The sequence below is a fragment of the Dendronephthya gigantea genome, unplaced genomic scaffold (assembly GCF_004324835.1).
Source record: "Dendronephthya gigantea isolate DGI-Jeju-01 unplaced genomic scaffold, DenGig_1.0 000131F, whole genome shotgun sequence".
In the NCBI taxonomy this organism is placed as follows: domain Eukaryota; kingdom Metazoa; phylum Cnidaria; class Anthozoa; order Malacalcyonacea; family Nephtheidae; genus Dendronephthya; species Dendronephthya gigantea.
In genome coordinates, this window is record NW_021163141.1 from 345929 (window position 1) to 362394 (window position 16466).

Genomic DNA, 16466 nt, shown 5'->3' on the forward strand with positions numbered 1-16466 from the left:
GGAATAAATCTGGTAATTATTAATATCAGGTGAGGCTGTTTTATGTGCCGGCATCCGACTGAGTCTACAATCCTTGACAAAAAACGCGCGGACGCTATTTATAATGGCTGAACTTTAGGTCTACCAATTATTTTTCGCATGTGCTGTCGTATTCCCCGCTCCCCTGTTACAATGTTATTGGGAAAAGTATCGCAGTATAGTCGCCATAACAATTCAAGTTCATCAACGCTGTTTCAGGGGGGATCGGTTTTATGAAGGATATGTAAATATTTGTAAATAATTTCTTTTTTCCATGCTTGTCCCAGCAAATTTACCTATGATAGTAGAATAAAAATTACAAGATCTGGTCACACTGTTTCTTCACTTCAGATCAGTGGTGAGATCCATTTATCAAGATATTTCGTTTCCTTTCCATGACTTTAAATACCCTCCTTCCCTGTTTAAATCATCTCGGATACCTGGTAAAGTTTTCTCGGGTATGAATAGGGTATACCTGGACTCGAGATCATATAAACAGCGCCTAGGGCGAGATTCCAGCAACATGTGCCATTGATGGATCACACAAACACCCAATAGACTTTGTATTACAAATCGGCAAAATTTGCGGGATCTCCGCGACTGTCCTGTCTGGGCTAGACGGTATCATGTATTTAAACAAATCTACAGAAGCAGGTTTTGTAGCGATATGATCTTACGTTCTTTTTATTAGTGCAGGAAAACCCCTCCTCAGCTTATGGTCTGAAAATGAGTAAAAGCATCGGTGGTGTCGATAACGGTAGCGAGAGTAGCAGCTCCGGTGATAGTGAGAGCGAGAGTGAGAGTGAAAGCAGTGGACCTGAAGGTGGCGTCTCTCCAGAAACGTCTATTTCTCAACGCCAAGGTAAAGAAAAAAAAGGGAAATTCTATATGCCTTCCTTCAAGTTTACATTTGAAAAATTGTCAATCAACAATGGACTTCCGTGGATATCAGGTTATTTTTCCACTCTCCGTTCGATGCAAATTACAATACTTTCAGGCCCTTGCGCTTGTTACATTATGAAGCTTGTAGATGGATATTTCAACGAAACTTTAGGATGTTCACTTATCTGAAATCAGATATCGCATTCTCTTTCATCTCTTTAGATCCCAGTTTGCAGTACACTGAACAAAGAATGCCATTTAACAATGTTATGTCACTGTTTCAAAGCAGCCCGGCTGGTATGTTATTTACGGAACCATAGAGTTTGCGAAACTGCCTCGAAATTCATTGTTTCATGAAGTAATTTTAAAATTAAACTTAAATAGTACTAAATAATACTAAAACATGAACTACAATTACTTTAGTTTCTGGTCCTAAAAAGAACCGCGTTAATTATTGCTAGGTGAAAACAAAAGAAAAAAAATTGAACCGCAGGTCGTTCGACAACTTTTTTTAATAAAAACTCTGTATTAATTAATCATTATTATTAACTAATAAATCTTTTAATTCTTAAGAAAGTTTCTTAATTTTTCTCGTCATTGGAATGATTACAGTATATCGAGGCGCCCTTGCTTACTCTTAGGGCTGTTTCCCAGTTCAACCGTATCGTAGGGACACGTAGCGTAAATCATTCTTTCTTAGCCACTTGGATAGAACTAATGACTTTCAAAGGAATATTCATACACTAGAGTTCGCCACGATACGGTTGAAGTACATGGAAAATAGGCCTTGGAAATCAATATGTTAGTGTTGAATTATACGCATTCTAGAGTACTTAGCTGGCATCTACGGTTTGCAGTTGTTTGAGACCTTCTGTATACAAAATTAATCACAAATATTTTTTTATAGGTGCAGATCGCAAAAACAATTTTGGTGGATATTAGAGACCTCAATTTCAACGTACACGCACACAGACATTGCATGTGGGTTATATTATTGAATTAAAGCTATAACCATTAGAACATTAGAACTCTATACTGCGCATACAATTTAAAAACGTCATGGTATTGTGCTCACATGCGCCATCTATATCTATATAAGATCTTGGAATTTTGAAACAGTTACCTTGACACGCCTCTTTTTAAGTGGTACAAAATTACCAAATTTACCAAGAAATTATAATTGTATTTAGTATGTGGGTTTTGTGATTTGATTAGTTTTCATCGGGATTTTTTCAATTTTAATAAAGCAGTGTCCAAATGCATGCTGAAGTAAATTAAACAGACAAATCCACTACATTTGTGGAAGTATTCTAATAAATATAAACAAAATTTCAAGTAAATTGCGTCACAATATACATTGCGGCGACGATAAAATAAAATAACTCAACTGAAAATTGAAACAGTATAATCTTAACAAGATTTACCATACAGTTCTAAGTGTTTTTTAAACTTTTTTTTGGTTTGGTTTTGGTTAACTAAATTTTTGGTTTCCTTCCTGTCGTATAACAGGAACCTTGATCACTTTTTAAAATAATTTTATAGCTACTCTAGCTCCCTTCCTTCGTCATGCAGTTCTCTCACTTACACACGACATTTTAGCTATGGAAAGCCGTTCATTCAGGCCTGTATAATGCATCGAATTTCGATTTCTCTAAATGCAATAGACTACAATAGCCTTTGCAAATTATTTTGTACCTTTTTGTATTATGCACCGCGGAAATTGATATAATTTTTGTATGGGTAAATGAGACGATACCGTCAATATATTGTATATGCAATTAAAACAATATAGATAATGGGATAATGAGACCAAAATGCAAAGAAAACGTGGGTCAGTATGTTTCATCAGGCAATTAATTGCTCAATGGACCATTGCATATATTGCGGTCGTGAATTAGGGTCTGTTCACATGAGCCCGGTACCGTGGTTTAACGAAGCTTAAAATGGACTTTGAGGTGTTGAAAAAAGTATTTTTGACACAAAACAATCACATGCTATTGTTAGGATGATGACACGAATACCAGAATCGTGTTATTTACTCATTTCAATACCCCAAAGTCCATTTTACGCTTCGTAAAATCTCGGTAACCGGGCTCATATGAATAGCCCCTTAGTCCGTTACCGTGTATACAGCTTTATAGCCTATATGTATAGAATGCTTTTGCTGAACCAATGTGACAAATTTGCTTATTTGCAGTTGCATTTTTGCGTCTTCCAAAGTGATAATTTGTAGTAAAATAGTTACTTAATGTTAGTGGATTTTAGCTGGCTAAAAGTTGTAAACATCGAGATAAAAGTCACAAAGAATTTAAACAAAATGTCCTAAAAACGTTGTTCTATCGCTTGGGAGAACGTCCCAAATACAGTAAATTCGCAAAGTTTGGTAGTTCATAGATAACTATTCAACGTAAAAGACAGCCGAAGACTAACTGATGAAAAGCACTTTCGGCATTTTTTTAGGTGTTTCCGTGTCTATGATGATCGATCTTTGCAAACCCGTTTTTAGGTCATAAAATTATATTTTCTCATCGGCATTCTCCGCGCCCCCGCAAAAAAAGTTTTCCCGTCGTATTCCATTCTGCGTTTATAAGCAAGGCTCTGGGCTTCGTAAAACGGATCGGTAGGACTGTCCGCAAATAGAGTGTCCCGAAGATCTTGAGCCGATCTGGATCGCTGGCTACCATTGAAGCTGATGGAAGATGCATGCGATGCACCAGCCTACATAAAAAATAGGAAACTTAAGCTAAATTTTTGGTAAAGGATACCTAAAATACCTGGTTTACATCGGCGCTGTTAGCGTCCAGGATCAGCCTAGTTCGCGTCCCGGGCGCATCATTGAACACATGAAAGTTGCATTCAGGTAATGTATAGGCTAGAGATCGCTCACAAACTTTGTGATTAAATATATACCTATCAAAAACGAAGCTGTAGAAACATACCTATCAAATATACCTATCAAAAACGAAGCTGTAGAAAAAGTGAACTTCCAAAGACTTCCTTTAGACTACATATACTACCTTCCTTTGTTCATGGTTCATTTTGACCATGAAACGTGAACAATTACTCCGTCGACAATCGGTTTTGATGATCGACTTTACTATAGACCCGACGTTAAATGCGAAGGCGAAACACCTATTGAAAGGCCTACCGATCATGCAGCCAATAAAATAGCGTTTAGCGCACGTACAGGAAAAATCAAGTAATAAAAATGAGAATAAAATAATGAAAAACTCGACTCTCAACACAACTAAACTCTCCAACAACTAAATTCTTCAACACAATGAACACATTGTTATATGTGAGTTCGGGAAGTGCAACGGCAAAATAAATTCACCTAATATTGTGGTATACAAGGAAAATACGAGTTAGTATTGAATTGATTTGCCTCTTCAAGTTTCCTCTTTCTCTCAAACAGTTTTTGAATATTACAAATATGGTCGATCAACAAAATTACTTTAAACACTTCAAACAACATCGAACACATTCTGTTGCCTCGTGGTCATGCACCGTGAAATTGGTGGAAATCACGATGCCGTTACAGCATTGTTGATGAGCACGTTGCCGTTGCAGTACGTTGTATTTCCCAAACTCACTATTGGAACTCAAGAGTCTATTGCAAAGTTGTGCACATACCGTGATACGAGCAACTTCCTCATCCATTGCGTCTGTATCTTCAAATCGCGAGCTTCTGCCGCTATAGGCAACAGAGGGGGACTTGCGTTCCCCACGTCGCTCTGGTGTTCTCTTTGAGTTCTCGCGCCAGTCTCGCTTTACGTTTAAGTCGCTTACTGATCTCTGAACTGCCTTCGAAGGGCTACCGACATTCTCGTTTTGCATACCAGCACTCCCTACAAAGGACTCGTGTGTTGTTGTCGTCCAGCTCAGCAATGATAATCTCAGATCCTCAAGATGATCGATATCGTCGTCGCGTGTTAATGTTCCGGTGTTGTAATCTTGCGAGTACCTGTAAGTTTCGCTGTCCGACTTACTTCTCGACGCTGGTGTTTTGTTTCTGCCTGTCGGGTTTTTGCTTAAAATTGCCGTGGACAATCGCTTCTCAGTACGGGATGGTTTATTTGAGAGTTCCTTCTTTGTTGGACGATACGGAAGAAACGATGCTCGGTTATCCAAGGCGGACGTAACCTGGTTGTTTTTGAACTGCGAGTATATTGATTCCGTCTTAATTTCTCGGTTCTGAGTGTACGATTTTCTCAACGGACTTCCCGTAGGAGGGCGGACCCTTTGACTCGCTGGTGTTACCGGTTCTGCTCGCATCGAGAAACTTGTTCGGTCGTTGGATATGCCGAGCAGAAATCGGGCGTCTTGTTCTGCCTCCCAGCATAACTCTATATAAGGTTTGTCATCTTCGAACTCTTGCACTTTTCCAAATGGCGGCATTCTGTCGGTTTGATGATATAATTTTCTAAAGGAAAAAATACGGTAACCTAATGTTGAAGGCCGGTAAGCAAAATAGTCAGAATTGTACGCGTTAAAATTGTCATTTTGCCTGTAAACATGAATGCAAATGTACGATTATTATATTGTATATTCAGAGTGTGTGTAAATAGTTTAACCTATTTTAAATAGATAAAAGGTAATTGTACTGTCTTTACATTTGATATGATAACACAAAATACTCTAGTACTGAAGTCTGTATCAATAAATGCATGTATATATAGGCTCGGAACCAGATTATAAATGTATGTGAATTTAGGCAGAATAATATATTTATCCAGATGATTCCAAATTCTGTCCTGATGAGCTTTCATACCATGATGTTGCATTTCCGCAGCTTGTTACTGGGTATGGAATTGGTAATTACGAATAAGACACGAGCTTGGGACATTTTAAGCCAGGGGTAAAATTTCCCCTGGCCAGTTTATTATTCAAAATATTAACTTTAATAATATATTAAATATATTTAAAAATATATAAAATTAAATATATTTAAAATTCTTTATATATATTAATTGTTCATATGCGTCAAAATTGTTTTGCCGGCAGTAAGGTGAGGGCACAAATTGCGCCATCTAGCTATGATAACTATAGGATGCAGATATGGGGAGGAGGTGGGCTTAGATAAAAAAACCTTTTTGTTTGACAGTTCATTTTAGTCAGTTGACTTCGGCGACCGATTCTTCCAGCTTGTGAGTCACCTTATTTCACTGTTCTGGTGATACCTATATAGGCTCTTCCTTATTCGGATATCTGCCGGAACGCCATTCCTCGCCATCTTTACACCTGCCTAACACTATTCTATAATCCTCACACTATCTTGATCCAAAATTACTTCAAACCAGGACGGAATACATAAAATTCCTATTCGCTAGCAAATATCTTATTTTTGTTTAGAAAAGAATATGCTCGGTCAAAAACAACCTTTTCAAATATTTTAGCAACACTGAGAGGACTGAAATAGGCCTATAATTATTGAGGTCTAGTTTAGAATCGTGTTTATAAAATAATTGCTGCTACCTTGGCACACTTCCAGTCAACGGGAATTTTCCCTTTACGAATTACTAGGGTGGTTTTGTTTAGCGAGGATGCTAATTCGACGTCACCTCGCAAATTGCCATTTTAGAGATCACAATTTTTATAAATCATCTTTATAATTATACTAATACCAATAAATTAACACTTATCACCCAAGGCGAGGTCAATATAGCCTAATAAAAACCGGGACGAAGCCTAGGAAATTGGGAACAGGCTCTTCATCTATCGTAGCAAAATCTGCAAGTGGGCTGTTAAAACCATATAAAACTGATAAACACCAAATATTAACGGCAATGATTAACAATCATACCACGATCTCGAGTTTTATATGAACTGATAGCCGACGAGGTGCGTGGCATCATCCGTACACGATGAGAGAGTGGTATGTAATTGTTTTATAATATAGCTACTATATAAATACCATTTCATGAGCAAAATAAATATGGCATAAAAATTTACATTATTACCTTATATACGGTGAGTATCTCGACCAATCAGATTGCAGAATACCTCATATACAGTAAGTAGCATTAATTTTGTTAAATTGTCTATATGTATTCTCTCCTGCAGTAAAATCCCGCCTACGCTACGACGCTAGTCTATGGTCCACTAACTCCTGTAATTGAGATGCCGGAAAACTCGGAAAAACTAAAAACAAATTTCCGTTTTTTAAATTTTCGAAACTTTCGAAAACGACAACACCTTTGAATACACTAGCCCCTAAGTCATGCTTATTTGGTGCAATTCATATACCCGAATCTGCTTATACATCTGTAAAAGCAAATATACGCAGAGCAGTAGACTTATGCATGGATTATTGATTTGTTATAAAAATATTTTTCTCACACTCTGTATGGTTATTTTGGCTCTATTTGGGTTTCTATACAAAGAGCCTCACAGTCAAAGACAAGTGCTCATATTGTTTCTATGGTAATTAGGCTTGAGAATATTGCCTTGTATTGAATATAAATGAATAAGGCCAATTATTGAATATAAACACCTAAAACAAGTCATTTAATATTTATGCAGAATTCAGTTGAATAAACACTATACTTCGAAGTTTTTAAACTTCTTAAGTTCGCATGGTAGGCATATTTTGAATTTCGAAATAAGTTTCTTAAATCTCAGCTAGTACAAAAAATTAACAACGTTTCATTAGGCAGCGTACAACGCGTTACGTTATAAAAGCAAGTAAATTCTCATTTCTCCATCAAAAATGTACATATTGTATATAGCGCCTTGACCATATTGTATATAGCGTCTTAGTAAAATCGTATGAACTTGTCAAAGAGCTTATCATCTTAAATTCCTATAAACGATGCCTATGACTATGTAAATTTATATAAGATTTCATTGGAAACAACTCCTGTAAGGCGAATTAGGCGTTCGGATGCTTAGAGTGGGGAAACGCTACAATTTATGATTAGACTCACCTTTCCGATCCTGGCTCGGACGAAAGCTTAGCAAAAAATCCATTCTTGTTTCTGCCCATCTCAGTATGTGACCTTCGCTACTTCAAGAGTTCAAGGGTATTACAAATGTGAGCTTTTGTTATGCTGAAAAGCTGAACACCAGTGGCAATCTGCACAATTAAAACAACATTTAAATAACAGATATTGCAAAGCCACGTGCCGTGACGTGCGGTCATTTCTTCAACCAATACAAACACTTGATTGAACCTACAAGGCTAACATGGTCTGGTACTGAGTCTAAGTTTTAGTTTATGTATATTGGCATTATTGTGCGTAAAATTGGCATGCGAGTGATGCGACCAAACTGAAGGAGTCCAGGGGGGATTAAAATATCAGTTTACGAATTTGGACGAAATTCCACTGCCTAAACGACGTTAAAACGTTAATGCTATGTACATACATACAATGTAGAGTCGTATAGTGTAAATCTAGCATGATAGCGTTGAGAGCATGAGAACAGCATTAGAGCACTGTTTCTGTCAAAAGCATTACCTCCCAATCTCACAAAGGACTATTGTCTGAAAGCTGCGTCTACTGGAAACAATTAAGATTACTTATCATAGTAAGTCAAAACTCGTTGAAAGTCTAGAGTTATGTTTGTAACAGAACTTGAATACCTGATTATTTTGTATTAACATTATGAAACAGTACATAAATTCAGGTTAAAGTTAATTTGTTTCAACTTCATTTGTTTTGTTTAAAGTCTGGAGTTATTTTAGCACCATGAGCTTGAATACTTCATCACTTTTGTTGAAGTATCAATGTTATTGAAGAGTAAGTTAAAATGATGCTAATGTGACTTGTTTGAACCTCATTTGAGTTCTAAGTTAGTACTAAAGCTCTGTGACTAAAGTGAAAGTACATTTGTTCCTGTTCATAATTATATGATTACTCCTGAAAGTAAAAATTGACCAAGTTTAGTCGCATCAGTATCGAAATTCTCTGAACATAAACTTTAGTTCATACATTACTCATTTAGAACAATACTCAATAGCAAACCTAAATGGTACCATTATACGTATTCAAAAAGGTATAATGTTTTAAAAATACAGCAGTTCAAAATGTTAAACAAAACCTTTGTTTACATTATTACGGACTTGAATTCTACTTAGTAATATTGTGTACAGTAAGTTTACATGTAAAGTCTTTTGCTGTTGTGTAAATAAGTGCTTTGCCTTGTTGGATTTCACATTATATTTTTGTTTTGTAAACCTTGGAAATCACTTCTACACGGCCAAAAATTGATCAGGTTGTCACATCAGGAGTGAACAATGTTTTGCTGCACCCTGGGAACAGTATTGTTAACAATGTTGTTGAAGCTTGTTGAATCATCAATGTTGATGCAATGTTGTTGTAACAAGTTGCAACAACATTGATGATTCAACAAGCTTCAACAACGTGGTTAACAATACTGTTCACAAGTTGCAGCACAAGATTGTTCACTGACGATTTTGTCCCGCTATGTAAATTTCGAGTTATTATAATTATTCATTTCTTTAGAAATTTATTGTTTTTACAGTCAATGAACACCAAAATATTAGCTAGCGGGACAAATCGTCAGGCTGGCTACGCTACTGAGTATCGACTGCTCCGCGTCTGAGTGAACATCGAATTCAGCGAAATGAGGTAAAGTCACTGCCATATTCTCCGTTTTTCTTTCGATTTTGTTTAACTTGTTATTGTATGTATCAGTGTGTGTTATTGTGGGGACCTAGATCCCATATCCTCGTCGCCAATGTAGACGTTTTCCTAAGTCTTTATTTAGTACATATTTTACATACTACACGCCTAGTCAGTTCGTTCCCAAATACCTAAATCCCTCGTGGTCATCCGGGTTATTAATACTAGATTAACCACGTGACTTAACTACGTATAATATCAATACACTACACACATCAAGTATTAAAAATTTTGACTACGATTTTCTTTGCGTAAATAATGCAAAAAAAATATGTTGTATAGTTTAAAACGAAATTTCACTCGGGGGCAAACAATTTCTCCGTGTTATGAACATCTTTTGGGATGACAAGAATCTTAGTCGGCAGGATTTAAACCTGCGCGAGAATATCGCAACAAATTTCAAGTCTGTCGTCTTAACCCCTCGGCTACGACTACATAATTGTTATTGCCTCTAAGGGCCTGTTCATATGAGCCGGGCCAGCCCGCTTTAGCCGGGTAGCCCGCTTTTGCCGGGCCAAACTGTTTTCGCATTCATATGAGGCGGGCTAGCTGGCCCGGCGGAAATAGTGTAATTAATTTCCGCGCGTAATTGTGTTCTATTTCGCGGGAATATTTAAAATGTGTTGTTGATGTTTCAAAAACACAATCATGTTTTTACCGGCTATCGCAGCTGCATTAGGTGGAATTTTTTCACTAATTTTTCAAATGCAAATGGTTCTTTTGACTTGGAAAATACATGTCAAGTATCGGAACGATGCAATTATGGCTTTTTTTTACGAGAAGGCGTTCTCTTATTTATCGTAAGTTAAAATATGTAAGGCAAAGAAGATTGTTCAGAAAGAAGAGAAGATTCTGGGTTCAGGCTGGAAGGACGGAAGAATGGTGGCAGAATATGATAGGTGGAACCGCTCCGGAGGAAGCGTGGAAAAAAAATTTTCGACTTCCTAGAGAAGGGTTCATGGAATTGGCAGAAGAGCTTCGTCCGTTTATTTCACCAAATCCTTTATCGCCAAATTATCGTGCATTGTCCACTGAGAAAAAACTGGCAGTGACTTTATATTATCTCAAAGATACTGGTTCCCTTGCAATGACGGCCAATACTTTCGGCATTGCAATAAATACAGCTTCTGTTGTCATCGGAGAAGTATGCAAGGCAATTTCTGAAAACCTTGGACCGAAATACATTTACATGCCTCGCAATTGTGACGAAATGAGAAAAGAAGTATCCGAATTCGAAGCCAAATTTGGAATGATTCAAGCCATGGGCTGCATAGATGGGACACATATACCCATTAAAAAGCCACACAAAAACTCGCAAGATTATTTTTGTTATAAGCAATTTTATTCATTAAATGTACAAGCCATTTGCGATTACAGAGGGCAATTCATGGACATAGAATGTGTATGGCCCGGAAGTGTGCACGACGCCAAGGTGTTTGCTAATTCCTCTGTTAATCATAGGCTGCAAGGTAACAAACTCCCAAGAAACTTTCAATCAGTAGTTCCTGGCTGCAACCTTGTACCAAACTACCTCATAGGGGACCCTGCATATCCTTTAACACCTTTTTGCATGAAAGAGTATGAAAGCTGCAAAAGCAATGAACAGGTTGTTTTCAACCAAATGCTAAGATCAGCAAGAAACCTAGTTGAGTGCGCCTTTGGGCGTCTGAAGGCACGTTGGTCAATCCTAACAAGGACAATGGACTTATCACTGAACATAATACCTACTGTCGTTTATGCATGTTTTACACTGCATAATTTTTGTGAGAAGCACAACACATATGTTGACCCAGATCAGGTACAAACACAATATGATTTAATGCAAGCAAATGAGGAAGAACATAGGAACTTACCTGACCCAATTTTTTCTACCAACACTGATGAAGGTGACACTATTCGCAAAGTGTTGACATCCTATATCTATACCTGCCTTCCAGATCACTTAACATAGTGTGGTTGATCACTTGAGAAAATGGATATGTACAGTATGAAAACTGAGACAGTGTTAATGGTGTCTGTTAATGCTTTTTGTTACAAAGTAGTAATTTGGGCTACAAGGTAGCCCACGATGGCGATGCATACTCCAGTAGCGAACGGACGAAGGAACAATATACCATGGTCAGGTCGGATTGTTTTAAACCAGCTTTCCGTAATTTGCGAAGAGAATATAATCGTGAATTAGCCTTTTTAATTATATAATCAACGTGGGTATTCCATGTAAGATCATTAGACAAATGAACGCCGAGTAACTTGAATGTTGACACAAGCTCTATAGGAACGCCTGCAACGTAGATAGGACTGAAGGAGGTATGGTTATATTTCAAGAAGCTTATAATCATCTCCTTACATTTTTTTGGATTGAGTTCCATTCCTCTTTTCATGGCGAACAGGGAAATCTCATTTACAATTATGGGTAGAAAACTAGGCGAACCCCGCGGAATGATCTCAAAAGCTGTCGAATCGTCTACAAATTTGATACGGCCCTGCCAGTTATTTAGAAGCTGGTTGACGAGAATTGCAAACAAAATGGGTCCAAGTTTGGTACTTTGCGTTAAACCACCATTAGTTTTCTTCCATGAGGAATAGCAATTGTCAATTTTTACACGTTGTTCGCGGCCAGTAAGAAAATCCTTGATCCACCGAACAATAGAAGGATGGACATCAAGACGTTTTAATTCTTCAATTATAATATTATGGTCAACCAGGTCAAAACCTTTTCTAAAATCTGCAAAGAATATTCTAATAGAGCACTGGCCTGACTCGAGAGCTGCTAAGACTGAGTGTAATAGGTAGACCAAGGCATGGGTTGTGGATTTTCTCGGAAGGGAAAATTGTTTAGGGTCCATTTTGTTTGCAACTTGCGACAACAAGGATTTAAGGGTAAAACCTTCTAGAACCTTTGCCACTTGGGATGTTAGAGAAATTGGACGCAGATCGTTCTCGAGGGTTGCTGGGGGTGACACTTTCGGAACTGGAATAACGACAGCACGCTTTAGCTGATGTGGAAAAATTCCTTGTTGTATTGATGAATTGTATATATCAGCCAGAACAGGAGCCAATATAGCGTTTTCTCTGGTACCCACGCGTATTATTTGAGAGAGACCTGTTAGCCTCTTAACACGATTAACGTCGAAGCCAGTGCTGGTTGGATTGAAATCACCTGTAATCAAAGCAATGGCTTCGGGGTGGTCTCTAAGAAATATGTCGACGTTGCTTTGGATATGATTGTATAAATCCCAGTTCTCAGATGCACCAGATGATGTCGTGTGGTATATAGCAGCCACAAGAATAATTGAGATGGATCTGGGTAGTCGTTTAGGTCTTAACGGCAACCACAAGGATTCAATATTGGGGTTCTCAAACTTTTTAAGTCTCGTACAGGAGATTTCACAGCTGACATAAATACAGACACCGCCACCACTCGAAAATTCACGGTCATTACGAAATAAAAAGAAATTAGGTAATAATAAGGCGGAATCAGGTATATTCGGCGACAACCACGTTTCGGTGATACAAATAATGTTAGCCTCATTCAATTTCGCAACCTGTTCGAGTTCATCAATTTTAGGGGCTAAGGAACGAGCATTTGATAACAATAGCTTAGGCAAATATAATTTAGACGATTCAACATCCTGTCTTGGGTGGTGGAAGTAGACATGTTAGGAAGACGCATAGTATCATGGGGTGGTGTAGAGCTAGGCATCTTACCATTACCGACCGTGGAGGGTTTTAGTAATGAGGAGGCCTTGCAGGGATTCCCATTAATGGAAAGGGATGGTAGGGGTAGTCCATACAAGGGTGGAAGATAGGTGGCCTCGTACCGTTGAATGAAGGAAATCCTATTTGCGGTGGAATATATGGGTAGTTCATGTGGGCCCGAAAAAAAGGGGGACTCATTCTTGATGGAGACCAGGTGGGGAAAGATGACATTGGATTAATAGACAGAGGTGCTGTACTATGTGGTTGAGAGAATTTATTGCGCCGGTGTGGGTCTAATTGATGGAAAAAATCACACTTTGAACCTTTTAGACAATGGCCTTTTCTGCGAAGGAAGGGACATGGTGTCAAATGTTTCGATAGGGGAGCAGTAGTGGTAGCCAACTGAGTAGGTACATTTAAGTTGTTTTTTCTAGTTGCGTTGCGACTCGGTATAGACTCAGTAGCCATAAACACACTTTCTTCAGTCGAGTTTGGACTCTCGATTACGTTTTCCAAAAGAGGATCTGGGTTAGTCTGAATTTGTACCGCAGTGTTTTTGATCTTGGGTTCAATAGAATTAGTTGCTTCAATAATTTCTATTGTCTCAAATGTGTTTGTTCATTATCAGATATATGCAATTCAAATTCGTGAAGCGATTCATGTAGGCTCTTAACAGCGTGAGACTTGTTTTTTTCGTTTTGGTTCAATGTAGGATTTCCCGTGAAAATCAGCACAAGTCTCAGCAATGAGATCAACAGTTTCTGACAACGCCTGAATAGCCTCATTACTAGCACTTTGACTCGACTTAAGATCTTTGATATCGCGACAAACATCTACGCATTTGCATAAACAAGGTTGCAGATCGGCCGCCGTCTGACATGAAAAGTCTGAGATATTTGTGTCTTTATTAGTGTCATTAGGTCTACTTACAGCCTTTAAACTTCCCACAATTTTGGAACATATAAGCTGTGTGATATCGCTCGCTTCGGGGCCATCTATGTAGAGCAAACATTTAGATCTTCGCCAAGAAATCGAAGTATTAGATGATTTAAATACTTTCTTGTCGCCGCCTGGTTGGTCCCATACTCCAATTAACTTTAAGTCTTCAGATACAAACTTCTTTAATAGATCGTATTCTCCCGTCCAGGCAAGACACACATTGTCTGACAACGACATATTACAACTCAGACCAAGGTATATATTATAGATGAGTTATAAACTTGTAAAATCGGTATAAAAACTGTAGAATGCAGGAGCTCAAAAGTACACGTCTTGCTTCAATGCTTATATGCTTAAATATATCCAGCCTTTTAGTCATTCAAAGAAACAAAATTGTTTTCATCCATATTATAATACCTTTGCCCTGGTGAACTTGTGGCTGCAGATCCTGACAAACCAAAAGGTTGACCTCCTGCGTATGCAGCATTTGTTACATAATTAGGTGAAATGCCTTGGTGAAAAATGTTTTGGTTGACAGGAAGTTGTTGCTGCGGTAAACGGTTTGCTGAAGTAGCATGTGCAAGCATTTCTAATGATCGACTAAGTCCAGCTCCAGCCTCACTCACTGATTTGCACATGCACTCCATGGCTTTCAAAAAGCACTCATTAGATTCCTTCATTGCAGCTGTGAAATTATTACGAGCCTCTCTATCTTCTTTCGCTTCATTGATCAAAATTTTATCCCGCTCTGCGGCTGATAAGTTCTTCTCTAAATGTTCGCGTTTGTTATCCACAAGTATCGGGACGGAATTTTCTGTAGACTTTCGTTTTTGCGCTTGACTACCACTACACCCTACATCATCAAAATCCTCATCCTCACTCAATTCATCTTGCTGCCTGTTGTTTTGATTATTCAGCATTTCTGAGCTTGTTCCAAATGACAGTGGCTCAGTGTTGGCGGATCCACCCCATATAGTAATCAGCTTTTCGTAGAACTCGAAGACTATTTTACCACATCCACTGCGAGTGCCCGACACTACAGCTTTCGAGAAACTCTGTCGTATTTCTTTGACTTTCTCAACAATACGATTATATCCCTTGGCGATGCACGATTTCACACGAGCCTCCTCTTTCTTCATTCGTGCCCTTTCTTCGTCGCTAATCTCCTCAAGCTCATCATCTGAGAGAGGCACCTTTTGGCTTACAGGTCCGAAGAAAGATTCATCTTCATCTGCGTATAACTTTGCCATTTCTTTCCTTAAATGTTTATATTGTGCCGGTTTATCAGCATCAAAATCTAAAGATTTATATTCCATAACGGTTTTGTATGATGACAAACAATTGATTAAGTTTTCAATCATTTCTGGCGACCAGCGAAAATATTTCTTTCCTTCATGTTTAGCCGCCATTTTGGAATTAACTCGAGAACAATGAGCATGCGCAGTCTTAGCACTTCCAGCCCGGATGAGCCGAGCTGGCCCGCTTGATGTTTTCATATGAGCCCGTTAAAGGCGAGATCTCGCTTCGTTCAGGCGGGATCTCGCCAAAGCCGGGCTGGCCCGGTTCCATATGAATGCAATTTTACAAATAAAGTAAAATAATACGCGAGGCGAGATCCCGCCACTGCCGAGCTAGCCCGGCTAAAGCGGGCTGGCCCGGCTCATATGAACAGGCGCGAACTACATGAATCGCTTATTTTGCCTTACCAGTTTATTTTACGTCGTGGGCACAGTATAGGTTCTCTGGAGTTGGCATGCCTTCCCAACTGCTTTTCATTGGCTATCTGTAAAACAAGGAACGGGGAATCGGGGAAAGGAATGGGGAAAGGAACGGGGAACGGTAAAACCAGGAATGGGAAAAACCGGAATCTGTAAAACCAGGAACGAGAAAAGCCGGAATCTGTAAAACCAGGAATGGGAAAAGCCGGAATCTGTTAAACCCGGATGAGAAAAGCCGGAATCTGTAAAACCCGGAATGAGAAAAGCCGGAATCTATAAAACCAGGAGTGGGAAAAGCCGGAATCTGCAAAACCAGGAACGAGAAAAGCCGGAATCTTTAAAACCAGGAATGGGAAAAGCCGGAATCTGTAAAACCAGGAATGAGAAAAGCCGGAATCTGTAAAACCAGGAATGGGAAAAGCCGGAATCTGTAAAACCAGGAATAGGAAAAGCCGGAATCTGTAAACCAGGAATGGGAAAAGCTGGAATCTGTAAAACCAGGAATGGGAAAAGCCGGAATCTGTAAAACCCGGAATGAGAAAAGCCGGAAAAGCCGGAATCTGTA

At 38.6% G+C, this 16466-nt stretch overlaps 2 protein-coding genes across 3 annotated transcripts in view; one reads left to right on the forward strand and one right to left on the reverse strand.

Annotated features, from left to right (window-relative positions):
* Positions 1-2120, forward strand: part of LOC114536141 (nuclear factor related to kappa-B-binding protein-like) — a 37960-nt gene extending 35840 nt beyond the window's left edge. The window contains exons 28-30 of the mRNA XM_028557491.1: positions 710-880; positions 1123-1197; positions 1808-2120. Of these exons, the coding sequence (XP_028413292.1) occupies positions 710-880; positions 1123-1197; positions 1808-1842 (281 nt within the window). The 3' untranslated portion in view covers positions 1843-2120. The remainder of the gene's footprint in view (positions 1-709; positions 881-1122; positions 1198-1807) is intronic.
* Positions 2121-2266: 146 nt separating this feature from the next.
* Positions 2267-7962, reverse strand: LOC114536142. Of its 2 annotated transcripts, none has more exons than XM_028557493.1 (3): positions 7827-7962; positions 4534-5323; positions 2267-3618 (listed from the first exon to the last, which is right to left on the reverse strand). In XM_028557493.1, exons 1-3 carry the CDS (start codon positions 7883-7885, stop codon positions 3403-3405), a joined length of 1065 nt encoding a protein of 354 aa, XP_028413294.1. In that variant the 5' UTR covers positions 7886-7962; the 3' UTR covers positions 2267-3402. The 2 variants fall into 2 exon arrangements, with proteins under 2 accessions (XP_028413294.1, XP_028413293.1); XM_028557492.1 differs by having other exon boundaries at positions 2269-3618; positions 4534-5345.
* Between the last annotated feature and the right edge of the window lie 8504 nt (positions 7963-16466).

Bases quoted from the DNA above. Each gene is read 5' to 3' on its own strand.
- LOC114536142 (XM_028557492.1), bottom strand. From the start codon at position 7,869: ATGGATTTTTTGCTAAGCTTTCGTCCGAGCCAGGATCGGAAAG. The intron at 5,346-7,826 runs GTGAGTCTAATC...CTTCAACATTAG, and splicing joins TCCGAGCCAGGATCGGAAAG to GTTACCGTATTTTTTCCTTT. The intron at 3,619-4,533 runs GTATGTGCACAA...TTTTTTATGTAG, and splicing joins AGGAAGTTGCTCGTATCACG to GCTGGTGCATCGCATGCATC.